At 40.1% G+C, this 26,814-nt stretch overlaps 1 protein-coding gene across 2 annotated transcripts; it reads right to left on the reverse strand.

The window, feature by feature from the left end:
- Positions 1-48: 48 nt before the first annotated feature.
- LOC147149762 (LIM domain only protein 7-like) lies at positions 49-25,316 on the reverse strand. Of its 2 annotated transcripts, XM_086026421.1 has the most exons (27): positions 25,216-25,315; positions 24,974-25,056; positions 23,138-23,208; positions 22,658-22,727; positions 20,155-20,261; positions 19,448-19,478; positions 17,525-17,638; positions 17,310-17,457; positions 16,362-16,500; positions 14,300-14,480; positions 14,008-14,159; positions 13,626-13,809; positions 11,202-11,741; positions 10,104-10,379; positions 7,213-7,324; positions 6,410-6,571; positions 4,263-4,288; positions 4,052-4,159; positions 3,901-3,972; positions 3,123-3,262; positions 2,905-2,949; positions 2,741-2,793; positions 2,487-2,658; positions 2,232-2,399; positions 2,039-2,147; positions 481-583; positions 49-266 (listed from the first exon to the last, which is right to left on the reverse strand). In XM_086026421.1, the coding sequence occupies exons 2-27, from the start codon at positions 25,043-25,045 to the stop codon at positions 244-246; spliced, it is 3,378 nt and encodes a 1,125-aa protein (XP_085882547.1). In that variant the 5' UTR covers positions 25,046-25,056; positions 25,216-25,315; the 3' UTR covers positions 49-243. The 2 variants fall into 2 exon arrangements, with proteins under 2 accessions (XP_085882547.1, XP_085882548.1); XM_086026422.1 differs by lacking the exon at positions 2,039-2,147 and having other exon boundaries at positions 25,216-25,316.
- Between the last annotated feature and the right edge of the window lie 1,498 nt (positions 25,317-26,814).

Here is a 26,814-nt window from a genome sequence, read left to right on the forward strand (position 1 = left end):
TGGCTGCAGTTAAGTTGAATGTTCCACAATAACAACAAAACAAAGAGAAACGCTAAACACTTCTTTATTGGAAACTACAATCAAATAGATATAAAATGTTGTCATGTTAATACCTCAAAAGCTGTAGAAACTTTGCACAATTACATATGACCAATTTCCAAATGAAAAGTTGTCTGTCGACATTCTGTTCTTCCAGGATCCCACTCTGTAGCTTACTCTGCAAGCACGCCTTCTCTGTTCTCGTCACACGGATGAGGAACTGGTTGCTAAAATGTAATCAGATACATTTAGTTCTACATGAGAAATGTTTATTCACCAACCTGATGATTTTTAGACATGAATTATATCTAGAGAATCTGTCTATAACAAGACAGTAATATGAAATAGAAAATAGAAATGGGGAGTTAGTTAAGCCTTGAAGTATAATTCATTTCAGAAAATTTGAGATTTCCAATATGTAAAAACAACTATAATACTCACACTTAAATTGGAAATAACAGGGCTCACAGTATGGTTTCTTGTTTCGGACCCGAACCTGGACTCCAGTGTCTGTTTTTCCAAGATATTGCTGGCAGCCCACACACTGAGGAGGAGGGAGAAGTGAGAAAATGCAGTCCAGCTGACAGAAATAGTAGCCTTTGTTTTAATACATTTTTTTTTTTTTTTTTTTTTTTTTTTTTAACAATTACATTACAGAGATCTTTTGGCGCAGCACAGCACTTAAAGGATAGGTCGCATAAGGTTGCTAAGGGAGACTCGTCTTATGGTCTTAAAAAGATGAAGGTTGCAAAAGGTTGAGTCAAGTTCACATCGACATTCTAATTAACGCTGGTCAGCTAAACTTGAAAGCCCACACCTTGTGATATTTTTACAACTGGCATCAAAAAAGAAAGCGGACGTGCTAGAACGCAGGTTAGTTCCTCCTCACTAATCAAAAGACAAAGGCAAGACTTCAGTTCCATAATGCCACCACATACTGCAAAAATGTAATATTTAAAAAAAAAAAAAAAAAGAATTAATCAGTGGAAACTCACCCAAAACAAACTACAGTATGACAACGTGATTTGGTTTACTTCACTGAGTCAGAAATCCTCAAGCTCACAAAAAAAAAGTCTGGTGTCATTAAGACAATTGTTATGAGGCTGATGTTAATTATGTAAAGCAGCTGACCACAACATTACAACTACTTTCAGTGTCTGATGCAACTCACCTTTTAACACGTCAGAATTATAAAAAAAACCCATCTGTACTATATAAAAACAACAGCACACAACTATGCCATTTGGAGGATCTCAGAACTAATATTTTTCCAATGACAAGACAAACTTAAACATCTAAATACATCAAATCATAGTCAGAATTGCTGTTTATTAAATAATCTGCATTACTGGTAGTTTTTCCCAAAATCATGTTCTTGCACTGTACATTCGTTCACAAATTTGATAAAACTATTTAGGTCTTTATTTTAAATGTCTTAAATATCCTAAATTCCTTTCCTTCATTTTTTTTTTTTTTCAAACTCTGAAGCACATTCAGTTACCAAGCTATATAAATAAAGCTGCCTTGCCTATTAATGCATGCAGATCGCAAGTCAAAGTCACAGCTTGTATTTGTAATCCCATTGGAGTAAACAATCCCATACACTCATTGTTAAAGTTATAACGACTATCATAACTCATTCTGAAATCGATGGACGGATTAGGTTGACATGGACACTGAAATCTGATTGGAGGAAAAAGTTATGATAAAGTACTGGAAGCGGTGCAGCCAAGAAAAACGCTCCAAAGCAAAGAGAAAACAAGGTGAATCTCCGGTTGCCAAAACGTGAATATGCATGGTCAACTTCAATACAATTAGTAAGTTAATACCACTCATCTAGCCGAGTGGCGTATGGTGCAATAGTCAGCCTGGTAAAACCAAAAATTCCTCCGGCCGAAAAGGAACAAGAAGAGAGAGTGAAAAAAGTGCCGTTAATTAAACCCCAAGTGAATATTGCCAGTGACCTACACACCACCATCCCGATTCATTAACCTCTCACCTGAAAACAGGCAAAATGGAAGCAGAGACTAAGGGCTTCAATAACCATGGCTGCCCCACTACTCAGGTGACCTTCACACACACAGCAAGTTCTCCTTCCACTGACCATCCTGGGGCAGCACACGATGCACAAGATAAAAGGACACTATATGACAACCATGGGGGGGGGGGGGGGGCTCAACCGTTTGCATTACCTGCCAGGATGAGAGTCCGTTTGTGTATTTCTCTGGGATGACCTCGATCCAGTATTGCAACGGGCAATTCTACTTGGACCACAATAACCTGCAGCAGCCGAACGTGGCCGGGGATAACCTGCGCTAAAGGTTGAACGAGGAGTTCCAAGGGTGTCAAGAGACTCATACCTGAAAGCGTAAAAGCGCAATTGACGCAGCTGATAATGACATACGATAAAAAAAAGTAACCATCTGAGCAAAATGACAGCGTTCAACCTCTTAAGGGGGATTCCGATGTAAATCGGCTCCTTGTAAAAACTGCTGCTACGCTGGCGTATCCAGCTGTTGTCAGTCAGAAGCTGAGTTCTCTTTTTCATCTCCTCCAAGATTTTCTGCCTCTCATGCTCAGCCTTGGAAACAGACTCTTCTTTCCTTCTCCTTGGATCACCTGGACAAAAGAAGAAAGAAAAAAAAATTGAGCCTCCAAGAGGAAGAATACAAACAAACAGTTTACAAGAAGCTCGGCTAACCTTTTGGCTGTTTGTATGAACCAGCTAATGCTGGAGTAGACAATGACTTTAGCCTAAGGGAGAGGCAGAGACTCAATATTTGTGTACATTGGCTGAAAGATTTGAGTAAAATAACAATGTTAGGCGTAATACATTGACTAATAAGGAAGTCTATTTGTTCTGACCTATGTGCAGGAGAGAGCTGTGCAAAGCCAGAGGTGCCTTCAACCCTGAGGTGTCACAATAGCAGCAAGTTGTCAGGGGGAAAAAAAAAAAAAAAGCAGATGAAGACTGGGCTAGCCAGTCAAAAGCCATATTGTGCTAGTGAGTGTGTGCAATAGCACGTGTAATACAGCGGAGAGAGTTAATATGGAATATATGTGACACACACAAAAAAAAATACCAGTCTTTGTCATTCAGATCCTTCTGTGTGCCATTTTGACGTTTAAGATCAAGTTCTTCAGGGCTCTGCTCCTTTATTTTTGTCAAACCATGCAGAAGAATCCCTCCGGTCTCAACATCACTGCACATTCCAAAGTTATTCTGAAACAACACATTTAACGTGCAAGTCAAAACAAACACATTTTTTTTTTCAAGAATATGTTCTATGCAAGCCCACTAGTTGAAACAGGGCATTCTGAAAAATATTGCATTTGTGGAATAAGAGTTAATCCACCTGTTTTTAGCTATCTCTAGGGGCGGCCATTTTGTCACTTCTGTCAACTGAAAATGACGTCACATCTACTCAGGGCTCAGGTAACGACCAATCCCAGCTGACCTTTTACCTGAAGCTGAGCCGTGATTGGTTGTTACCTGAAGCCCGAGTAGTTGTGATGTCATTTTCAGTTGACAAATATGACAAAAGTTCCACTTTAAATTACTGTAGAAACATGAACGCAGTGTGTTAAGTAGGGAACTTCAATTTAATCAGACAATGGTCCCATCAAACCATTCTAGCATGGATCACTGGAGCCCATTGATGAGAATTTATTTAAAAAATAAAATAAAAAAACAGTATGTAAAATGCTTGGGAGCATAAAAATGCAAGGGTAAAGAGGAGTAATAAACATCTCAAAGCACGATGCCCTAATTTACATACATTTAATTTGACTTAAGTAAATCAAATTAAAATATAGAGAGGCAACTTTTACAACACCATCAGAGGCAGCCTTCCTACACACCTCCTCAATTGCATCATGTTTTGCCTTCTGCCACTCTGCCTCCAGCCTCTGCTGATCTCGCTCATACTGCGCCTGAACAATGCAACAAGCACAAAACATCTCACCCACGATGACTTCTCTGATTCTCCAGGCTGCTGGTAACAATTTCTACCTGAAGGAGGCGCTCTTGTTCTTCCTGCCACCTCTGCTGACGCCTGTGGTCGCCTTCATGGTCCCATGCCCAGCTGGATGAGGAGGGGGTGAGGGATGGCACCTGGAGCTGCACAGACAGACTGGACATGATCACCCACACACACGCCCCCCCCCCCCCCCCCCCCCCCCCCCCCCCACACACACACACTTATCAAATGCTGGAAACTTACATCGGATATTGCAGATTCAGAACCTCCTGTGTGAGAAAACAGAGTGTTGCTTAAAAAAATAAAAATAAAAAAATGAAAAAAAAACAACACTTTACAATCCCCGCTACTGAACGGATCGTTAATCATCAAACACCATGATACACATTCTGGAAAGACAGGGCTGGCAATGCTATTGAAGTATATATTCTAAATTTGAATTACTAACACTTACATTGTATTTTCCTGATTAATAAATACACAACACACAATTGGGCTGTGTGATCGGTAGTCTGGTGTCGTTAAGATGTTACAGCAGGGAAATACACTTCAAACAAACTGTTGCTCCAGTGTGAATTAATTGAAACTGAACTTGCTCAGGGGCCCGTTGGTGTGCCGCAGCGAAAACAGATGAAACTTTCATCTGTTAAGAAGAAGTCTTAAAAGCTTTTCACACAAGTGCAAACACCGCATAACCACATTACCACATAAGTAAACCCATGAGCTGAACCCGGCAGAGCCTTATGGGGAAGAATCCATGGTAGCAGGAGATAAACAAGACAACAATGGCTAATTATGCTCAATTGAATTTTAAAAGATTGCATAATACCAAGTGCAGTCAAAGAATCAATTGTTCCACTTCAGGTGAAAGCACCAACGGCTCCCTTGAAAGGTGCTATACAAATAAAAGTTAGAGTTTACATGACATACAACTCACTGGACAGTTTGACTATCTGCACACCGCTTAGGCTAATACCGTAATTTTTGCATGCACTGATTTCTTTATGAGACAACAAATAACTCAATTTGTATTAGTTAATTAGCCCGAGTTTATACTGCAGGTCTAAATGTCCAATTCCGCTTTAATGCCTGCATCCGATTTTTTAAATTTCACACTTATACATACAATTTAGATGACCCATATATTGGTGCAATTTATAGTTGCCGAACAATGTGCATATGCACACATCCAATCCAAAATGCATACAAATAACTACTATGGCGCCAACAGCAGACTGTGACAACACCGAAGTAAACGATTGTCAACTGTGTCCTCCTGAATCATGCTGTGTACAATCTTAAGAGAACCGATAGACTAAAAGGGTGGGCCAAACATTCCAATAGCAGTGCCCTGTTTGCTCCATTTTCAGTTGATCTAGCTCACCAGCCTTGGGAAGAAGCAATTACTGTATTTTGACTGGTATCAGACAGAAAATGGTCAAAGAGTCCAGAGATTGCCAACCTCTACTGGTCTCAACTTTCAGACATTTCTTTGTCATTACAAAGGCACCATTAATTAACATATACGCATTTCAAGGTGCCAGAGGGCCAATGTCATATTGTTGGTACATATTTTTGGTCAGTAATCTGAGCTGATACCTTATACTTTCTTCAAACTTCAACAGACCAAATAGAGTAAATTCAGTCATTTTTTCCTATTGGCGTTCTCAACCAGATGTGGCTATCGACGATTTAAAAGAGGAAGTCAATCCAAACATATGTTTTTTCAAGAATATGTTCCATGCAAGCCCACTAATTGAAACAAGGCATTCTGATAAATATTGCGTTTGTGGAATAAGAGTTAATCCACCCGTTTTTAGCCATCTTTGGGGGCGGCCATTTTGTCACTTCTGTCAACTGAAAATGACATCACAGTGTCTCAGGGCTCAGGTAACGACCAATCACAGCTAAGGCGTGATTGGTCGTTACCTGAGCCCTGAGCAGTTGTGATGTCTTCTTTGTTGTCGACAGAAGTAAAAAAATGGCCGCCCCCTGAAATGGCTAAAAAGGGGTGGATTTTGCTGCTTAACTCATATCCCACGAACGCAATGTTAATCAGAATGCCGTGTTTCAACTCGTGGGCTTGCTGGGAACATAGTCTTGAAAAAAAAATGTTTGGGTTGATTTCCCCCTTCAAATTTAATTAAAAAAAAAAAAAAAAAAGGGGGTGAATGACTAATATTTATAATTTACATTAACATTCATAATTACTTACTGCCATCCTAAGATACACTGACTGTTAGTACTGATGGTGCAGTTAGACTGAGGACAATTTTCTAAATCACCTCAAGGGTGCGCTGGTCTAAGACCGGCCACCACAACTATGGGAATTTAGACATCTTATTGCATAAGTATACAGGACGCAAGGTGGACTTCATTGCTTCGCTCACCCTTTTTTTCATAGCGTCGAATATCCACGGTAAGAGTGCCAGTTTGCAGGGCGGATGCCATTTTTTCCTGCCACAGGCTGGAGCTCAAGTGTGCTGCCAGATCGCCATCAACAGTCAGGATCTCATCATCTGCACGCAGCTGGTAGAGCTCGGCTGGGCCGCCTGGCGTGAGGAGGACGGCCGTCAAGAAAATGAAGATAGATAAGGGCACAGACAGCACAACACAAACAAGGTCCCCGCTTTAGAAATGATTTCCTCAACCCAAATGGAGGAATAAGTTGCAGTGCTGAAAGCAAGGCTGCTGCTTCAAATGTTCATGCCCCCAATTCCCGGAACTTGCTTCGAGTCTTTAAAGTGTGTCATCCAAAAACTTTTCAATAACAATGTTTTTGACTGCATTGTTTTTTTTGTTTTTCCCAGGTAGTCACTCCACTCTTTCAAAACAGTCTGCATCTTTCACAAAACAAATGAAAACTAGTCTAGACTGTTTAAATATTTATGGTCGGCTTATAAATACTCTTAAAACTGTTTTGAACATACAGTAAACCAGAATCAAATCTTGAATATCACGTCATGCTAAATGCATTACGATCCATTGTATTGCCAATAACAACAGAAACTGATCAGGACAAACTAAGCATGCAATATAACGCATCTTTCTTAGGCATGAGAAATAAACCGGTGCCTCAAAGTTACATAGTGCAGTTGTGAAAATCTGACTTAATCTTATTCAGTTCAAAATACAACAATAGTGACAATGACTGATATGGTTCGATCAATTTCAGCTACAGAAAAACATTTACCTGGATGAATACATTTTATTCTTGCTCCAGCAGCTTGCCAGTGTGGCTTGAAAACAAAGGTCGGTTTACTGTTGGGTATAGGACCAAGGCTAACTGTCGTGTCTTTGTCTGCCTGAAAGACACGCAGAGCGCACACACACACACACACACACACAAACTTCAAGTTGATACCCCACCGATCCAATGTCATGTTTCCGGACGGAAATGAGATACTTGAAGAGGACTGCTGCAGAAGCAGAGTAAATTCAAAAGTAGGTGAGTAGCGCAGCTATTACGGATCCTGCTGGTCAACTACTAATTGTAGTTTGTTGCAACAAATTCATCTTTTTCAGTAGATATTTGTGCTATAATTTCAATTCGGAGCTTTATTCATCCTCACTCAGTTCTTCTAACACTATTGTAAGAATAATAATGTATATCGTGATTCATGTGTTAGATTTTTATAATTAGGCTTGTTAGCTTTATTAGCTTGTGGGTTTAGCTTTAGCTTTTTCCATATCCAGGCCCAACTTGCTTGGTGTGCTTTGCTTCCACATATGTATGCCCCTTCTGAAGAAGAGCGGTTCTGACCCGAGCGTTTTTAATAACTACAGACCCGTATCCAACTTACCGTTTTTAAGTAAGATTTTAGAAAAACTGGTTTTCATCCAGTTGAATCATTTTTTAAATACAAATAATATTTTGGAGAAATATCAATCTGGTTTTAGGATGAACCACAGTACGGAGACTGCTCTTTTAAGGATCTTAAATGATATTAGGTGCACTGCAGACGTGAGAAAACTCACAGTCTTGGTGCTACTGGATCTAAGCGCTGCTTTTGATACAGTAGATCACCAAATTTTATTAAATAGACTTAAAAATCTAGTGGGCATCTCTGGTACTGTTTTTGACTGGTTTTATTCCTATCTCACAGACCGATATTTCTTTGTAAGTATGGATACTTGTTCCTCTAAAACTCATGAAATTAAATGTGGGGTTCCTCAAGGTTCGATTTTAGGCCCCTTACTTTTTAATCTTTATATGCTTCCCCTCGGGGATGTCATCAGGGGACACGGCATCAGCTTTCACAGCTATGCTGATGACACGCAGCTGTATATTGCCGTGTCTCCTGATGACACAGGACCCATTGATACCCTTTTAAATTGCATTTTAGATATCAAGTCATGGATGGCAGATAATTTCCTACAGCTCAATGAGGACAAGACTGAGGTCTTAGTTATCGGTCCCGAAGGTCAGAGAGAGAAGCTTTTACCAAAACTACACATTTTTAATCCCTCACACTGTGTGAAGAACCTTGGCGTCATTTTTGACTCTGAGCTCAGTTTTATTCCTCATATTAAAAATGTAACCAAGATTGGTTTTTATCACCTTAAGAATATCGCCAGAGTCCGCCCGTTTCTCTCTCAGGCTAACACGGAAGTGCTGATGCATGCCTTTATTTCCTGTCGTTTAGATTACTGTAATGCCCTGCTCTCTGGCCTCCCGAAAAAGAGCATTTCACCACTGCAACTACTGCAGAATTCAGCCGCTCGGGTGCTGACGAGAACCAGAGGGCGGGAGCACATTACGCCAGTTTTGAAATTGCTGCATTGGCTCCCTGTGTGTTTCAGGATCGATTTTAAAGTACTTTTATTAGTTTATAAATGTGTTAATGGTCTTGGGCCATCTTATTTATCTGATTTGCTTTTATCATACCAGCCCTCGCGGATCCTGAGGTCCTCTGGCGCCGGCCTTTTATTTATTCCAAGGGTGAGGACCAAAATGCATGGCGAGGCTGCATTCAGCCATTTTGGTCCTCACCTTTGGAATAGCCTGCCAGAGGATGTCAGGTCTGCAGAGACTGTTGATATTTTTAAGAGGAAGCTCAAGACACACCTTTTTAGTTTGGCTTTCAACAACTTTTAAATAATTTATCTTTTCTTTTGATTGAAGATAATTCTATGTTTTGCTTTGAATGTTTTAAAGCACTTTGAGTTGCATTTTTATGTATGAAAAGTGCTATATAAATAAAATGTGATTGATTGATATGTATGATAAAGGCTCACACACACAGAGACAAAACAAGTTCAGAGTGTTCCAGCTGCTTTCGTTCCACTTTCCCTTAGAGCTGGAACACCTTTGTAATCACGGCCTCCTAAGAAAATAAAAAGAGAGCCGGCAGAGGGTTTTAGGAACTGTAATAGTACACTTCCCTGCGCTCTCCTTGCAAGAAAAAAGACAATATTGTGCCGAGTGTCTTCTCTCCTCATTGTGTGCGTTGTTTACTAATGTCTCACTTGGTGTGAACCTGTCAACTATAATGATCATTTTCATTTGATTTAGATATCTGAGTGATAACTGAGCTGTCATGTACCTTTCTAAATAGAAATTTGTAAATTGAGGTGAATGGTGAAAATCTAGGAACATTTCCTCTTCATTTCATTGAGCAGGGAATATTTGAAGACGTAATGGAAGGGGTGAGAGGACATGAAATACAATGTGCAATGAATTGCGGGCATCGTCACGGAACAAATGAAACTTATTTCAAGGCACTGCTGTACATTTAAAAAAAATAAAAAATTTTTTTTTTTTTTTTTAAATCAGTTCAACTAAACAGCAAAATCTGCTGCTTCCTCTCATTTTGAAGTCTTGCTCATTTAGTTTGATCAGTGGGTAATGTCACTGCTGTACTTGTGTTGTTGGTGACAAAATTGTCTCCCCCGGCAATAGCTAAAAGCAGGTGGATTAACTCTTATTCCACAAACGCAACATTTATTAGAATGTTTCATTGTTTCAACTATTGGGTCTGCATAGAAGATATTCAGAAAAAAATATATGTTTGGGTTGACTTAACCTTCAAGAAGATTATATGTGCAAGATGCTGAATTAGCATCTGCAATAATTGAACATACCTTGTCAATGCTGGCGCTACTTTGCAGAGTTGTGGGATCACCGTATTGGGAGGGAAGCTGATTGCAATTGTTCTGCAAGGTATGGTCGGAAAGATTCGTCCACTCCGCCTTTGCTAAAGCAGTTTTCTCTCCACGTTTGGCCTCCTGTACTGGATCATGGTGGGGCGGACCTCTTAGAAAAGATGTGGCCGTCTGCCTTTTGAGTGTAGCACTAGCAGGTGGGGAAGGCGTGTCCTCTCCTTCACTAGCCCTCATCAGGTTCTGGTTGTCGTTCACCTGAGTGAACCAACATTACATGGGGTGAAGTATTAAAAACAGCACAAAGAATTCATTGGCATTTCCGTCAACTAACACAGCTGCATATATTATTAATGGCGGTGGGAGGGGGGGCTCAGTAGGTAACTCATACACGCGTCACACATACAAAACAGGCCAACCACAAACGCACAGGAAACGCTCACATTACGTTAACTGCCATGTGCGTACCCTTTGCAACCACCTGAGCACTTGACCCTAAAAAAGTGTGAGACAAGTGCACACAAGAGAGACAAAAGCAAAATATGCTGCCACACACATGTATTCTTACATAACTTTGTCGCACATTGAAATCTAAATCTATGCTGGGTTAATAATGATTGAAGCATCTTTAAGCTTAGTGAGGTTTCCTAGACATTCAAGTATTTTTTTTCCTGCAACATTAAACTCTTACTGCTTACAGTAGGTAGGCAAGAAGAGGGATGGAGATGGCAGAATTCTGTTATTGCCATTTAGTCAAGAAATAAATGGTCATTCATAATGCTACCTTTGTAGAAGTCAACCAAAAGGATACAACTATAACTTTAAATCATCTTTCATATTGTGTGGAACAGTCAAATCAATAGAGATGAAAATTACTTTTGGGAAAAAAAAAAAAAAAAGAAAAAATACTTTGATGTTTTTGTAGTGACCAATCATGTTTGCATGAAAAACAAGTAAAGTAATTGTTTTTCACAATTATTTTTTAATTTTTTTTTTTTTTTTTTTTTAGACTTAATCTATGTAAACAAATTATTTAAGTGTAAAATACACATTAAAGGGCGCAACATTGACTACACTCACATTATACAGTTTGGGCAGTGTTGACATCCTGGACTGCTTGGTCCCAAAGGGCCTCGCTGTGATGACAGACGAGAGGTGACAGGAACCCTCTGATCGTCTGAAACCACGAGGAAGGCTGGCTGAGCACGACCAAGAAGCAGCTCTGGTGAAATACTTTCGGGTGCCTGCAGCGGACTGACATCTACTTTTGTCTCCCGACATGTCAAAAGGGCTTTCATGTTTCTCCATTTCAGATAAAGCTTTCTGGTCAGAGAGTTCTCCGGAAACAGCTGAGATTTCCACAGTGTTTGCCGATTCTGCTTCATTTGGAGAAACCGGTGTGCCTTGAGAAGAGATTTGGGCTGTAGCTTTCTCTGGCTGACTCACATCAGTTACAGGATGAACGGGAGCAGAAATGTCTTGGGCTTTGAACTGGGTTTGGGAGCTAAAAGCATTGTCTTGCGTTGGTGTGGTTACTGCTGCTCCAGTTAATGCCAAAGACGCAAAATGGGTCTCCACTCTGTTCCCATCAGAGGCAGGAATGGCTCCAAATGAGTGTGCCTGACAACGTCAACAAACAGAAAACAGACATTATTGGATTGTTATAGCTATTTCAAGTGCAGTAACAATTTTCAATCTTTGGTAAACCTGAATAGTCCCATATCTACTGAAAGAATACAATGATTTATGGGATTTACAGAGATTGGACAAAATAACAAAAAAAAAAAAAAAAGAGAACTGCAGTTGCTTTGGGGAAATTAACTGGTTTGACAGATCTTAAATTCACTGGTGTACCCTTAACCTCCATCATAAGATTAATAAAAGTGCTTTGTAACAAGACAAAGTACTTCACCATTAATTCTTAAAGAAGGAAGTCAACCCAAACATGTTTTTCAAGAATATGTTCTATGCAAGTCCACTAGTTGAAACAAGATATTCTGATAAATATTGCTTTTGTGGAATAAGAATTAATCCACCCGTTTGTAGCCATCTGAGGGACTTCTGTCAACTGAAAATGACATCACAACTGCTCAGGGAACGACCAATCACGGCTGACCTGTTTTCTGAACCTGAGCCGTGATTATTTCTTACCTGAGCCCCAAGCAGTTGTGACGTTGTCGTTTTCAGTCGATAGAAGTGACAAAACGGCTAAAAAGGGGTGAATTTTGCTGCGTAACTCATATTCCACAAACACAATATTAATCAGAATGCCATGTTTCAACTAGTCGGCCTGCTAGGTGCATATTCTTGAAAAAAAAAAGTGTTTGGATTGATTTCCCACTTTAAGGCATAAGGGGCCCACTAGAAGTTGTGCGCAATGATGCCAGTTACACGCTCCAATACGACCACTTTTTCTGGTAACAAGTAATCTAACGCATTCTCATTTCAAACAGGTAATCAGATTAAAACGACTGTATTGTGTTAATGGTAACTCACAATGACAAGGGAGAGGTAGTTTATCTGTGCTGAAGAAGAGTTTTACTTCAGAATAGGCAACAGCAGACAAACGCCACTAGCTTGCAGAAGTCAGCAACATGAGGCAGGTCTCTAATCATGACAAATGTGCCCACTGTGACCTCTTAGTTAACACAGAAAAGCGAGGTACAGTAGATGAAACACGCTATTCCTAACAAATGCAACGTGTATAGAACAGATGTAATGCATGGTAGACAACTCACGTGTACATACCAAGCAGCCAGCGAGGCAAACAACTCTGGAGGAAGGGTAAAAATTTGCGTTTTGAAGCTGGAAATACAGTCAGAATTTTGAGGTTGTGTCCAAAATACTTAGGTTCCTTGTACACTGTGCTGTTAAGGCGGATGTCAACCCAAACATTTTTTTTCAGGAATATGTTCCCAGCAGGCCCACTAGTTGAAACACGGCAGTGTGATTAATATTGTGTTTGTGGAATATGAGTCAAGCAGCGAAATCCACCCCTTTTTAGCCATCTCAGGGGGCGGCCATTTTGTCTTCCGCCGACTGAAAATGGCATCACAACTGCTCACAATGACCAATCATGGCTGACCTGTTTTCTGTATCTGAGCCGTGATTGGTTGTTGTGAGCAGTTGTGATGTTATTTTTCAGTCGACAGAAGACCAAAAAATGGCCGTCCCCAGAGATTGCTAAAAACGAGTGGATTAACACTTATTCCACAAACGCAACATTTATCAGAATGCCCCGTTTCAACTAGTGGGGTTGCATCCAACATATTCTTGAAAAAAAAAAAATGTTTGCGTTGACTTTCCCTTTAACAAAGTGTCATCTAGCTTCAAAAACCCCACGTCAAATGTAAACAAACATTTGGAGCCGCAGTGTTGTGTGAAGGCGAAGCAGACACAAAAATCCCCCACCACTCAAATAAAAGCTGGACTTTGGCACACAAAAAAACAAAAGTGAAGCAACTTTACTTTTGTAAAGAAAACAAAACAGAAATGTAAACTTACCTCTGCGGGGGACCCGTCTTGGTGGTTATTAGAGAAGGCAGGGCTAAATGACACCTCGGTGGCATAGCTTCGAACCAGTGGAGCTCGACTATGTGTCCGTAGAAAAAAGCTAGAGAACTTTGATGGGGGAGAAGTCGAGTGAGGGCGTGGGGCAACGCTGTGCCTTTGTGCTGACAGCTGGTCTCTGGGGAATTGGTATGTAATGGAAGAGGAGTCAGAGTAATGAAGGCAGCAGAAAAGATGGAGGATGTGTCACATTACTCGAGTTCACTGTGGTCTACGGACAACTGACGTCAGCAACATTTCACAGAAGTTATAAAACATATGGCAACCAGCTACGGGGGTTGCTGTATATGCCCGCACTTTCCTAATACCGACTAACCTTTCTAGCTGCGCACTGTGCTGATTTTCCTTCTTTTCAAGGTCATTCCCAGCTCCGTTGGTCATCTTTTTAATGACATGTTCTCGGTCAAGAGACTTCCTGCGGAGGTTGGACTTTGAGTTCCTGCGATGGTTCTTCCACTTTGTCAACGCCTGGCATGGGCAAACATCCAAATGTTATATATTAGGGAGACTTGCATGCATTAGACTGCGGGCCCACTGCAAGCCCAAATTCACGCTAATCAACCCGATTCCTTCTAATGCCATGTAAACATGAGGATGTTTTGCCGTACATCTTGCCAGCGAGCCTCACTGTCTCTGGCAGCACTGTGGCTCCTCCATTTCTTCTCTTGATTCCTTTTAACTGCACCAGTGTCCTGGCCCTTGCCCACCGAGCCACTTCCTTCGGAAACCTTGCGTGAGGTGCATACCGTTGGGATGTCACTCAACGATTTGCTTCTATTGCACAAAAAACTGCAAGAGAAATGGATGCAATATTATAAAGTCGGCAAATACGTGATTGGTCACACCATACTTGGCATATTTATGCCAATTTACATTGGCAGCTAGTATGTGAAGCTCGCACCCACAGAATCTCGAATGAAAACATGAGAGTTCATTAGGTTCTTATAGCTACCGTAAGCGCAAGAAAAGGAGGGTTGCATAAAAGTCACGGGAATAGTTGGACAGATGCTGCATTCTTTTCCAAGCCGCATCGAACAGGAGGCAAAGATAACACAACATTTCATGGAATTGTCTTAGAGTTCTCTGCCAACGAAATGAACAGCAATAATGTTTGCGGCATGATTCCCTTTGTTATAAAGTGGATACAAGTGAAGCAAGCAAAGATGGAGTTGCTGCAAAGCAGATGTGGTCAAAGCAGTCAAACGCATTTGCACTGAGGTTGGATTTAAACTACATTAAGTGACAACTGAAAAGTCCATTTCAACTAATAATAATAAGAATAACAACAACAATTTTCATTGTTTCGTAGCAATAGTTTAAGTTTTGGGCATACGCAGACTGACAGTTGAAAGTACAGAACAAAAAATAATATAAAGTAAAAAGGGCACAGAATTAGAAATGGACACTTAGAAATGGCCTTGGAACCTCTTATATGGATTACATTTTTTTTTTCCCAAATGTCTGAGAGTTATGGTCAAGAAAATGCAAAACAAGAAACTTCTTTCATAAGCTTTCGTCAGATAAAACAGAATATGGAAGTTACACAAGATTATGTTGCAATCAGCACATTGCATACTAAGAGCAACTCCACTCTACCAGAAAAATGCAATTTAATTGCTAGGCATGCCATGAAAGCCAGCCATTTTCGCCCGTTTAAAACAATGTTTTGATCGTTGATTAAAGAAGAAAGAAAACAGCTCTGCATGCAAACAACACAAATTTACATTACATAGTGAACATGTACCTTTTGATTTAGAACAGTCTTGTTCCTATGAGTAAATTATCCCATCCATTTATTTTGGTAATACCGGGGCCTCATATAGCTGAAAGTTTCATCAAATGTGATCATGCCAAGCGTACAATAACTCACAAAAGAGTTCACTTCTGATTAAAAACAATGTTTTCAGGACCCAACATTGAAGAAATGACACTTTGCATCTCAAACAAAAGACATTCCTCTCATCTTCCATGTTCTTAGTCTGCCAGTCGATGGGACGATAGCCTTGCTGGCTACCGGTGATTAGCCGCAGGGCACGACATATGGTCTGAGCAGTGAGCACTGCCACCCATCAACCGCCACTTCCACCTTTGCAGCAATGCTGGCAACACTCAGTTATTTTCTAAACTTCTTCAACTTCGGGCGCCAAAGTATCATTTGATCTACTCATTCAAAATGTGCTATGCATCTGGAATGAAAGCGTTCCAGATGAGTTTTGGATTGATCGAATCGATTTATGGATTCGATTAATCGGGGCGAATCAATTTTGGATCGATTTCCGATTACTCGTCACATTCCTAGAGAGTTAACACATGTGCTTTCAATTAACACAGACCTTGAGTCACATGACGCGAGAGAGGAAAAGTGGCTAATGGGGCCCAATTTTGACATTGACACCTATTACTTTACTGATTTATGTTATGTTCACTAGGAAAACTAGCATTTTATCAGCATGTTAAAATTGTCATTGGGAACATTTTTTAAACTCATTCACTGCCATCGATGGCTACAGAGGCCAACTATGCATTGTAACTCGGAGGGTTGAGAGTGGGTGAGCGTTCGATAGCTATCGCTAACGGAATTAGGATTTAATTCCATTACTTGGCTAAACAAGGAAGAGCCCTTCACAGACAACAGAGGTTTCACACCATTTGTGATAAATCATGTAGTACCTGGTAAATGAAGTCAATACATTTCCATTGTCCTCTTTTTGTTTCGTCTGTAGGAGGGGAGGTGTGATGTAGCCTTTGGGCGGTTGCTGTGCGGTCTCCATCCGAAATACTTGTTCAGCTTCCGCATCACTTCCACAACCTTCGGAAGGCAATATACAATACAGTTTTATTTATGTAGCGCATTTCACAACAGCTAGAGCTGTAACAAAGTTCTTTACAACATGATACAACAAAATGGAAACTATAAATTGATATAAAACACTACACTGTATACAATAGAGACACCGGCAAAGAGCCGGCAATTTCAGGTCGGATCAATAGCCAAAATGGGCCAAAATTGGACATTCAAAAATTCATCGCTCACTTCAGACTTTGGCTGCAATGGACTTTTTTGTTCATTTAAAAAAATGAGATAAGGCAGCATCATAATTCATAATAATAATAATAATAATAATACCAGAGCTGGGCATCCCGTCCCAGGGGCAGAGTAGCCCGTCCGTCCGACAAAAAGTAAGGATGGAAGCGCTTTAAGGACGAGGACGGACGGGGTCTAATGACGATAATTTTTATGAATAAGGACAGAGGGACGAGGATGGAAGGGTACCCAGACGGACGGACCGGCAAAAAAACGGTAAAGTGCCCAGCTCTGAATAATACCTACGAAAACAATAGGGACCTCGCAGCGGTCGCTGCTGGGACCCTAATAAAATCGAAAAGAGATAAGAGTCCAATCTTGCAATGGATGTCATGAGTTACTTTTGGAATGCACTTTGAAAATGTGTCATGAAGAGCAAAGACTTGAAAAGACTAAGTGGAAGCTTTGCGTTAAACGACAGACAGTACTTTGATTTCTAAAGGAATAAGCCGACCAGGTGTACTCATTTTAGGCAGGTGTGTTACGCACTATTGACCACTATGACCTCTACAAACACACACAAAAACAAGCACCTTCACTGTTTGCATGGGGGGCTCGGGAGTCTGCAGAGTCCAAGCTGTCCGCTGAACTCTCCCTCTTATAGCTCATTCTCCCTCGTGTTTGACCGCACTCTCGGAGGGCACCATCCTTCGCAAACACATTAGCGCCCTCGTCGAGGGCCTGACGTAGTGAAGACAGCGTTAGTGTTTTTGCTCACTTATACAAAAAGGAAAGAAACGGATCAGACCTTGGACAAAGCCAATCCCAACAGTCCTTCAAAGGCCTTGAAGTTAAGATGAGCACCATTGTAGCAATCATCCAGGTAGGCCTTACGTCCCAACCAGTAGACTGTGATAAGAACCTGACATAGAAGTGGAGTCAATTAGAAATTGTGGAACCAAACTAAAGCAAACACCCAGTTGGGAGAAAAGGGAACCTTTACAAGGAAATACTCTATTTACCATTTTATTAGTTACTCGGATTGCAAGAGTGTCAAAAAACAAGTTTGCTACTTTTGTAAATTATATATTTTTAGCAGATGAAAGACTGTGACCTAAAAAGAAAAACAAAACCCAAAAAAAGATACCACCAGTATGCCGCGTGAAGAAAGGCTCCGATGATCTCACAAGGCGGGTTCTTTTTTTTTTTTTTTCCTCGCAAAACAAAAAAAAGCTGCTGAAAAATGTGACATCTTCTAATGTTGCCGGAGGTTTGACAAAACAGTGTTTTCCTTGGAGATTTTCCCCAGTCAAATTGAAAAGGAAGCATGCCCACAAAGACCTCGGCAAAAGCTTTTTCTGCTTTATGTTTATGAAAGACAAATAAAACATGATTATTGTGCACAGGTGTGTGAATATTGCGACCCGATCTCTTAAGGGGGTTATACAGCAGCGGGTTGACGAGGCAGCAGCACAGAATACAGCAAACACCTTGACGCACACCAGACACCTATTAGGCAGGCAAGTAAATCCCCGCAATATGTCAATGTTCCTGGATATGGTATTTATTTTTGCAAACAAAGAACTGGACTTTTTGAAGCTCCCTTGAAGTGGAAATCAACCCAAACACATTTTTTTCTTTTTCAAGAATATGTTCCCAGCAGGCCTACTAGTTGAAACACGGCATTCTGATTAATTTTGCGTTTGTGCAGCAGAATCCACACGTTTTTAGCCATCTGTGGGGGCGGCCATTTTGTCTTCTTTTTGTCAACTGTACGGCTGTAGTGATGTCATTTTCAGAAGACAAAATGGCCGCCCCCAGAGATGGCTAAAAACGAGTGGATTAACTCATATTACACAAACACAATATTTATCAGAAAGCCTTGTTTCAACTAGTGGGCTTGCATAGAACATATTCTTGAAAAAAATGTTTGCGTTGACTCCCTCTTTAAGGGGAAAAAAAAAAATATCTGAGATGCCACCTTTGTCTCAGAGTGTTTAACGGTTTAAATATATTTTTACTCAATATTTTATGTCAGAATGGTAGTCATAATTGTGTAGAGAAACATGCAAGACAAAGCCAAGAAAAAATAAAAATAAAAGAACACTTTCTCTCAGAGGATTCTCTTACCTGCACTGCGCATTAATTTTAGAAAGGAAAATTATGATTAAAAACAGGTGTTTGAGATTCATTTGGCAGTCTCAGGTTAAATGATCTCTAGTAGGGAAACAAAACATTTAGTTGCAAACAAAACCTAATAGTGTGTGCATTAAAAGTACATGAAAGAATGCCTTCACATAACTAGATTTCAATGGACACAAATTGACCCCAATTGCCTAATAAAAGACGAAAAAAGGGGGTGCAGCCCTTTTCAAAGAGACTGGCCACTAACAAAGAGCCTCATTAATGTGTGCATGTGGTCAACCAGTGTGTGAATTCAAATGAGGCTTCTGGTGCAACTATGCAGCTCCATGAGCTGAAAAACATGTAAAATAACAACAGTGCATACGAGTCGGCTCGTCCATTCACGCGCCTCGCAATCAAAAGCTCATGTGCTCCCGCTGTGAGAACAGAGGCCACTTTATAATTCTTTAGAAAACTACACGTAACGGAACCTTTATTCAACATAATAGAGGCTAGTCCTAATGTTAGACATTGGAGGCAAAATGTGGCCTTTGCAAAACGTGACTAAATTAAAAAACCCGGAACAATAAAGTAAAATATTACTTACATTTTTGAGTCTTCGACTGCTTTCATTTCGCCTACAGTAAAGAAAAAACAAAAAGGATTGGCATAAAAGGTTGATCACCGTAAAAACAATGTATGTTCAAAAAAAAAAAAGTGTGCATATAGCATCAGAAAACATGAAAACTAAGGCTGAACAACTTCATGTAAAACATTTAGGTTAAGGAGCATTGTGTTAATATAATAGCACATAGTTGCTCAACTCATATTTGAATATTTTCGGAATACAAGTTTAAGCAAGTAGCCTATATTTGTATTTTTTATTGATTTGGTAGCAGTTATTGAAAGGGGAAGTCCACCCAAACATATTTTTTTCCAGAATATGTTCTAACGACCAATCATGGCGCAGCTTCAGAAAAGAGGTGAGCTGGGATTGGTCGTTATCTGTGCCATGAGCAACTTCGTTCATCTTCAGTCGACAGAAGTGACAAAATGGCCGCCCCCGTGAGCTAGCTAAAAACGGGTGGATTTCTCATATTCCACAAACGCAATATTATTCAGAATGCTGTATTTCAACTAGTGGGCCTGCATAGAACATATTCTTGAAGAAAATGTTTGGGATGACTTCCACTTTAAACATGACGTTGGCAATTACACTGTTAGGCTAACAATAGTTAAAAAAAAAAATATCCATAACACTAGCAGGCATGTTTTTACACATGTAAGATGATACAACACTGCTGATGAGTGCACCTGACTATTGCTCGAGTTGACAGGTCCTGCAGGTCTCCTGGATGAAACAGCTGTGAGTCGTTCAGTCCCAGTTTCCCACAAGCTTTTAGAAAGACATTTATGTTATCCTGTGGATCAAAATGCCAAAACAGAGAAGAAACTGAATTGCGACACTTACATTACACATCCAATGGCTCAAAAAGTCAAAAATCACACTGACGTGAACCAAATCGTTCTACTTTAAAATGTAAATGGCACCCCATGTATCAAAATGTGTGATGAATCATCTTTTATTGGAGAGATGCACACCCTAATATGTATCGATCCACATCTCAACATCGAGATGATAATTTACAACTATAGGTTCAGCAACTAAGCATTTTTCATACAAAAACATTATACAAAAAGATGGGGAAAGTGCAGTTTTGATGAGCTCACCGTCGGTCATCGACATTAAAGTCACCATAAAGTAGAAATCAAACATTTGTATGTTGCAATTGGTGGAAGGTGAAGCAACATGTAAGACCGTTTCGTCTTCAAAAGACAAACTGAAAACTACAGTCAGTGTAATGATGAGAGTTAATCATTTCTTTTCATGTGATTGAAAAAATATTAGGGCGGCACAGTGGTCGACTGGTTAGCACGTCCGCCTCACAGTTCAGAGGTCGTGGGTTCGATCCCGGCTCCGGCCTCCCTGTGTGGAGTTTGCATACTCTACCCGTTTTCTCCGGGTACTCCGGTTTCCTCCCACATTCCAAAAACATGCATGGTAAGTTGATTGGACTCTCTAAATTGCCCCTAGATGTAATTGTGAGTGCGGATGTTTGTCTCTGTGTGTCCTGCGATTGGCTGGCAACCAATTCGGGGTGTCCCCCGCCTACTGCCCGAAGACAGCTGAGATAGGCTCCAGCACGCCCCGCGACCCTTGTGAGGAGAAGCAGTATCGATAATGAATGGATGAAAAAAATAGAGATGGACCGATATGTTTTTTTTCATGGCTGATACCGATTATTAGAAGTCAAGGAGGCCGATAACCAATATTTGGAGCTGATATTCATTTCCCGAAAGGAAAATATTGGCGTCAAAATCTAAAAAATAAATAAATAAAAAGTAACTGTGTTGAAACGTCTTTGACCATATGTTTATTGAGCAATGTTTCAGATTTGCATAATGTTGATTTTTTTTTATTTTTAATTATCATTATGTTTGCCAATATACGTACATAAACTTCTAACAAAAGGGAGCTCCCAGGGGCATCAGCGTGTCTTCAAAAGTTAAATGAAAATAAGGGATGTTCCGATCAGGGTTTTATGACACCGATACCAATACCGATCATGCATGAGTGAGATCAGCCGATACCGATCACATGGAATATCTGTATATTTTTCCATTTATGGTGATTGCTATTATGCAATATTATCTGGAAAAAAAAGCAGCCATATTATTGTGTAATTTTGACAAAGATCTATATACTGTATATTTTTAAAAGCATGAAAAAATATGAAAACATTTCTTAATGACAGAAATGTTAAAATGTCCCCCAAACCAAAGTGCAGAGTGTTCCTGGGGTAAGTAGAATCTCTTACAAAATGAACTTGAAATTTAAATAAATAGTTTCTTCAAGTTAACACAGTTTTAAATTGATTTATCTGCCATCAGATTTTTAAAATAGACAGATGCCGATATTCGTCAAAACACTGAATATCGGAGACGATAATCTGTCTATCCCTAAAAAAAATCTTCATCTGAAAGCAGTCCATGGTGGAGGGGGTTGGGGGGGTTGGTTTGGCACATGACGTGAGCCAATGAACATGTTCTAAAATTGCAGCAACATTTCAGGCATTAGCAATAAAAATAAAAATAAAAAACACACATGGAAGGGCCTATAAATTTGAAGATACTGTATGCATCTACACCATTGAAAACGGCAACTAGAAAATGTGGTACATTTTTTTAATACCATGCTGACAGCATCATCAAAACGGAACATTTACTGTATTACATTTGAAAATTCGATTGTGCAATGCTGTGGCTGGTTGCTCAGCACACACGTGTACAAGCGCACATTAGCCCTGTGTAATATGTTTAATATGTATGGGTCGATTGTTTGCAGCACATGTACCATATCACCATGAACATCTCAACCAAATAAGCCTCGACTTTCGGACCGTCCATTTATCGGCACTGGTAGGAAGGCGGCAATTGATTTATTTTTTTCCCCTCGCAGCTTGCTTTGGGCAGTTCTAGAAATTTGAATTAATCTGTGTACACAGCCTGGAGCCAAAATAAGAATCGAAATCTGGCCATGCGAAAAACAACTTTGAGGTTTGGTCATCACCCTGAAAAGGAATATCCGAATGATTTATCTAATTGCAGCATAATTTCTCCCCAGGCTTTGGACAGGAAAGCACAACAGATGTCAGAACTCTCTGGTGAGTAGGTGCCATCTTACTTTAATAACGTTAAATACCGGTAAGGATACCTGCCACAATGTTAAAGTGGAAATACGGTATCTGACACTTACCAAGCCAGCAATGGGAGTAGCATGTCGATTGAGTTTCTTAATGATTCCGGGCTTTAACTGGTTGATCAGTCTATGAGGAAGAAGAACAAAACAGCATTTCATTATAGGATTTATAAACTCAATGGGATAATTAAGCAACATTTCAGGCATTAGCAATAAAAATAAAAAATATATATATATACATGGAAGGGCCTATAAATTTGAAGATAGCGTAGGGCACTCAATTATCATTGTTGGTAAGGTTGTGCTTATACAGCAGCGTCCTGCATCTGTGTGCCAATAAGTCTTAAACTTAGATCAGATTCCTGCAGTATGAGGGGACTGGATTTTAAATAGACTGCAAATTTTACAAAAATTAAAAAAAAAGACATGTTTTAACATGGCAAGTTCATCAAAATATGAGAAACATGCTTCGAAAAATTCAAATCAGTTCTCCAAATAGTTGCTACAATTACGAATAAATGGAACAACATGACTCACTCGCAAAGCAGGACTCCATTCTCAAGAGCCGCACGAAAGTCAGTGCAGCCAAAAGGTTTTCCAGTTACCTCCTAAAATACAAAAATGCAAATGAAATTCAAAATATGTGATTTCCTGATCCTAACAGAAAGTTTGGTCTATAGCAGGGGTCAGCAACCTGCGGCTCATCCATTTGGGGTGAAGCCTTCAATTCTACCCATTTACATGATATGGACAATACATGGTCATCCTGACACAGTTTTGCAGCATCAAGGATGCATGATGAAAGTCATGCAGCAACAAGTTCAGAACCTACAGGTTGTCCCACACACACTTGGGTGTTGAAGATGATCACATCGATGCCTTCCCTAAACGCGTTAAGGCAGCTACCAAATTTTAAAAAATTAAAAAAGACCAACTGCACTATGTAAAACAATCAGATAAGAGCTCACTCTACATAATTGCCAAATACCGATAACTCAACAGGCCATAAAAAAAAAAAGTTAAAAAAAACAAACACCACCACTTAAAGTGCAGAAAGAGTTAAATAAGCCAAAATTATTTGAAACAAGGCCAAACAAGACGGGTCTTAGGAATGAGGACATAAAATGGAATTCAGCTTCACAATTATCGGAAGGGCCTCAAAAGACTATTCTTCTCTCTCCAGGAATCAACAAACCCTTTGTGTGCGTGTGTGTGTGTGTGTGTGTTGGGGTGATAAGACGGTACCAGTGGGATGGAAGATCATGCAGGTGCTTTGGAAACCCCCGACCCCCCAGCCCCCGCCTCCCTGTGTCACATTAACGCATAAATAACTTAAGTTGTCATCATACTCTACTGGCAATGGCACCTATATTAATTAAATTGGTCAACTGAACAAATATCACATTAGACGAAAATCAATGAATCCCTATTTGTTGTCTGAAAGTTGCAACGTTGTAAGTACATCCTAAAATTGTTTATAAAAGAAAAAAAGCTATTTACATCATTTACAGCAAACTGAACTGTTTAAAGAGACTGGCAATGCTAAATTTGAGGCGGAACCCAAAAGACATTCTTACTGTATTTTGAGTCCAAAAATTCTGCTCACATGTGGAACCATTAACAAATTCTTGATGGGTTTGGCACAGGGGCTGTTTAGAACAACATTCACCAACTAATTAAAATCAATACGCCCTGGTTTCCTCCTGCATGCTACACGCACGCGCACACTTCCATCCTTTTATTTGACAGGGCATGGGGAAGGGGGGGTTGCAAGATTGGAATGGGCCTACTGCCAACCAGCATTGTGCACATTCTCAATATGACCCACTCGGACAACTGACATCCCATTTAGAGTTAGTCAACATTCAGAGTTTGTTTATTCAAATTGATTGGTTGCACACAGTAGTTTAAGATTTGCAAAATGCGCAATGCTTGAACAGCAGCCAGCTCAAAGAAAGTAGAGCACACCGCACTGAAAACCACTTCCATCAAATGCACACTTGTCGCATGGCCAAATCTGCATCAATGTCACTACACTCGCTCCACAAACAGCTCAGTAAGTTTGACTGAGTAATATACAGGAAGCATTAATTACAGAAAATGGAGAAATGACTGCAATGATGGGTGGATCAGTTGCTGCGATACAATTTTTTTTCTCCAAATTATATTGTGACGCTTTTTGTCTGAAAACATAACATACATTAAATTCAAAACGCTTCCTCCGTTGTTTTATCATGTCAGCATATGCACGTTCATTAAGTCTTCGAATGAACCAAATAATGTATTTGTGACTACTTAATTATGTTTTGCACAAACCTAATAAAACAAGGCATTTTCAAATAGTTACAATTAGTGATTGACCATCTCACTCACCTCAATCCAACGCTGAGCCTCATTGAAGGCATCAGCGCAGCTGAAAGTGCTTTGCTGGCGCCACTCCATCATTTGCTCTGGCTCTGAACGAGCAAATCACACAACTCGACAAACAATACCACAAAACGGGCGCACACAAGACAAACTATGGCAACACGTTTGTGCCTCGCCGGTCAAAATGATGGAATGGAAGATGCATCAAAGTGGCGGTGATAGTATGAAGATGAATTTGAAATGCTCACCAGTGTGTGTTCCCCGCTAATTGGCGTCCAGTCAGCCAAGGAAGTGCTCCTGTTATCTCAAAATGACGTTTGAAGGTCAGGACACCGCCCACTCTGAAGACACAAAAAAAGTTTGTGGTGTCAAGTCGAACGGATTCCCCTAGTGGCCTCACAGGGTATAAGTCTTAAAATACGCAATTGGCTAATATCGGTGAGCTCCATGCACTTGCTGTGCTTTAAACCCAGACCATCTCCAAAAAAAAAAAAAAAAAAAAAAAAAATTAAACACAAACTGCACCACCTCACTGCCTTAGTTAAATGATAATGATGACTAAGGGTTTGATTATTCGTGGCGCCATTGGAGAAAGCATAGCAGAAAGACCTATGCAAAAACATCAGCTGACTGTTTACCTTTGTCGGCGTGGCACGGCTCAGTTATATAGTGGTCGTTTCCCAACGCCGAAGTTGTGGGTTCGATATACGGCCATGTTGAAGTATCCTTGCAGATACTGTATGAACCCCCACCTATAGTTGCTCCTGATGCTGTGTCATCAGCTGTGCAATAATCAGCATCGTGATATGCTACACACCTTTGAGGTGGATGGATTTCATGGAAAAGAAGTGCACAATAACACAATTTATTCACAATAGTGGGGAGAAATGGGCCTTGTTGTCAATAGAAAAAGTGTTAGATGTTTACACCTCAGCTCATGAAAAATAGGAGCAAAAACGTGCTGTTTTTATATTTTTGTTCAATTTACTTTAAGAGAGTTCTTCACAACCACCTAGCATTTTTAAATTGTTGCACCTAAAAATTCACAACATTGCATTTTTGTGTGATTTTACACAAACATTATTTTTAATCATCGTAGTTTTGTTCAATAAAATCCCCATTATTGTGTAAGCTAATATTGTTGGTGATCTAAAAAAAGGGGGGGGGGGGGGTCAATGTAATGTATGTGTAATGTTGTTTTAATGTTTTATGACTCCCTTCAAAATGAAAACCAGGATAAATTATTCTGAAATCAAAATACTGAGGATGTCCATGCATTTTAATGTGTACAGTGGCCCGTCTTGTTTCATAGTCCAACCCCTTTACAATCTGACTCTTATTCTGAAGAGGAAGAACGTGTATAGATGTCAAGAAGAGGAATACAGTAAAGAGGCAAACGTGGAATGAATTTCATTCATGCATTTAGTTCGAGTAACATTTCTGTTGCATTATATCTGACTACCAGTAGATGCTGCTGTAACTCTGCATGAATAATGTTAAGTGTAGTAAGGAGGGGCTATCGAGGGTGGCTTTATGTTTTTGCTGTATTCTACAGTACGGTAAGGAGATTGGAGCTGGCAGACCGGCTAAAATGGACAATGATGACAGTCTGGTTGCGGCAGTGAAGCGTTGTGAGGAGGCCGTATCCCATATTTTCCATTTGCCTGCTCTCATGGGCCTTGTGTTAGAGGAGGGATGCAATCCAGCCGGCAGTACTGACTTTTCAATTCCATTCTCTGTCACCACTATTACCGGTATCAACACAAGCAACATCAACAGCTACTCTTCATCAAAACAACAGAACTATACAGCATGTTTGTTTTGTCACTTTAGAATAGAATAGAGTA

Source organism: Filicampus tigris, chromosome 3 (assembly GCF_054856515.1).
Source record: "Filicampus tigris isolate MCC_2025a chromosome 3, RoL_Ftig_1.0, whole genome shotgun sequence".
Lineage (NCBI taxonomy): Eukaryota > Metazoa > Chordata > Actinopteri > Syngnathiformes > Syngnathidae > Filicampus > Filicampus tigris.

Excerpts from the sequence above, each read along its gene's own strand:
- LOC147149762 (XM_086026421.1), bottom strand. The coding sequence starts at position 25,045 with ATGATGGAGTGGCGCCAGCAAAGCACTTTCAGCTGCGCTGATGCCTTC. Across the intron at positions 2,950-3,122 it reads GATCTGAATGACAAAGACTG|GGTTGAAGGCACCTCTGGCT; the intron begins GTATTTTTTTTT and ends GTGACACCTCAG. Across the intron at positions 2,148-2,231 it reads ACGGACTCTCATCCTGGCAG|GATGGTCAGTGGAAGGAGAA; the intron begins GTAATGCAAACG and ends GTGCTGCCCCAG.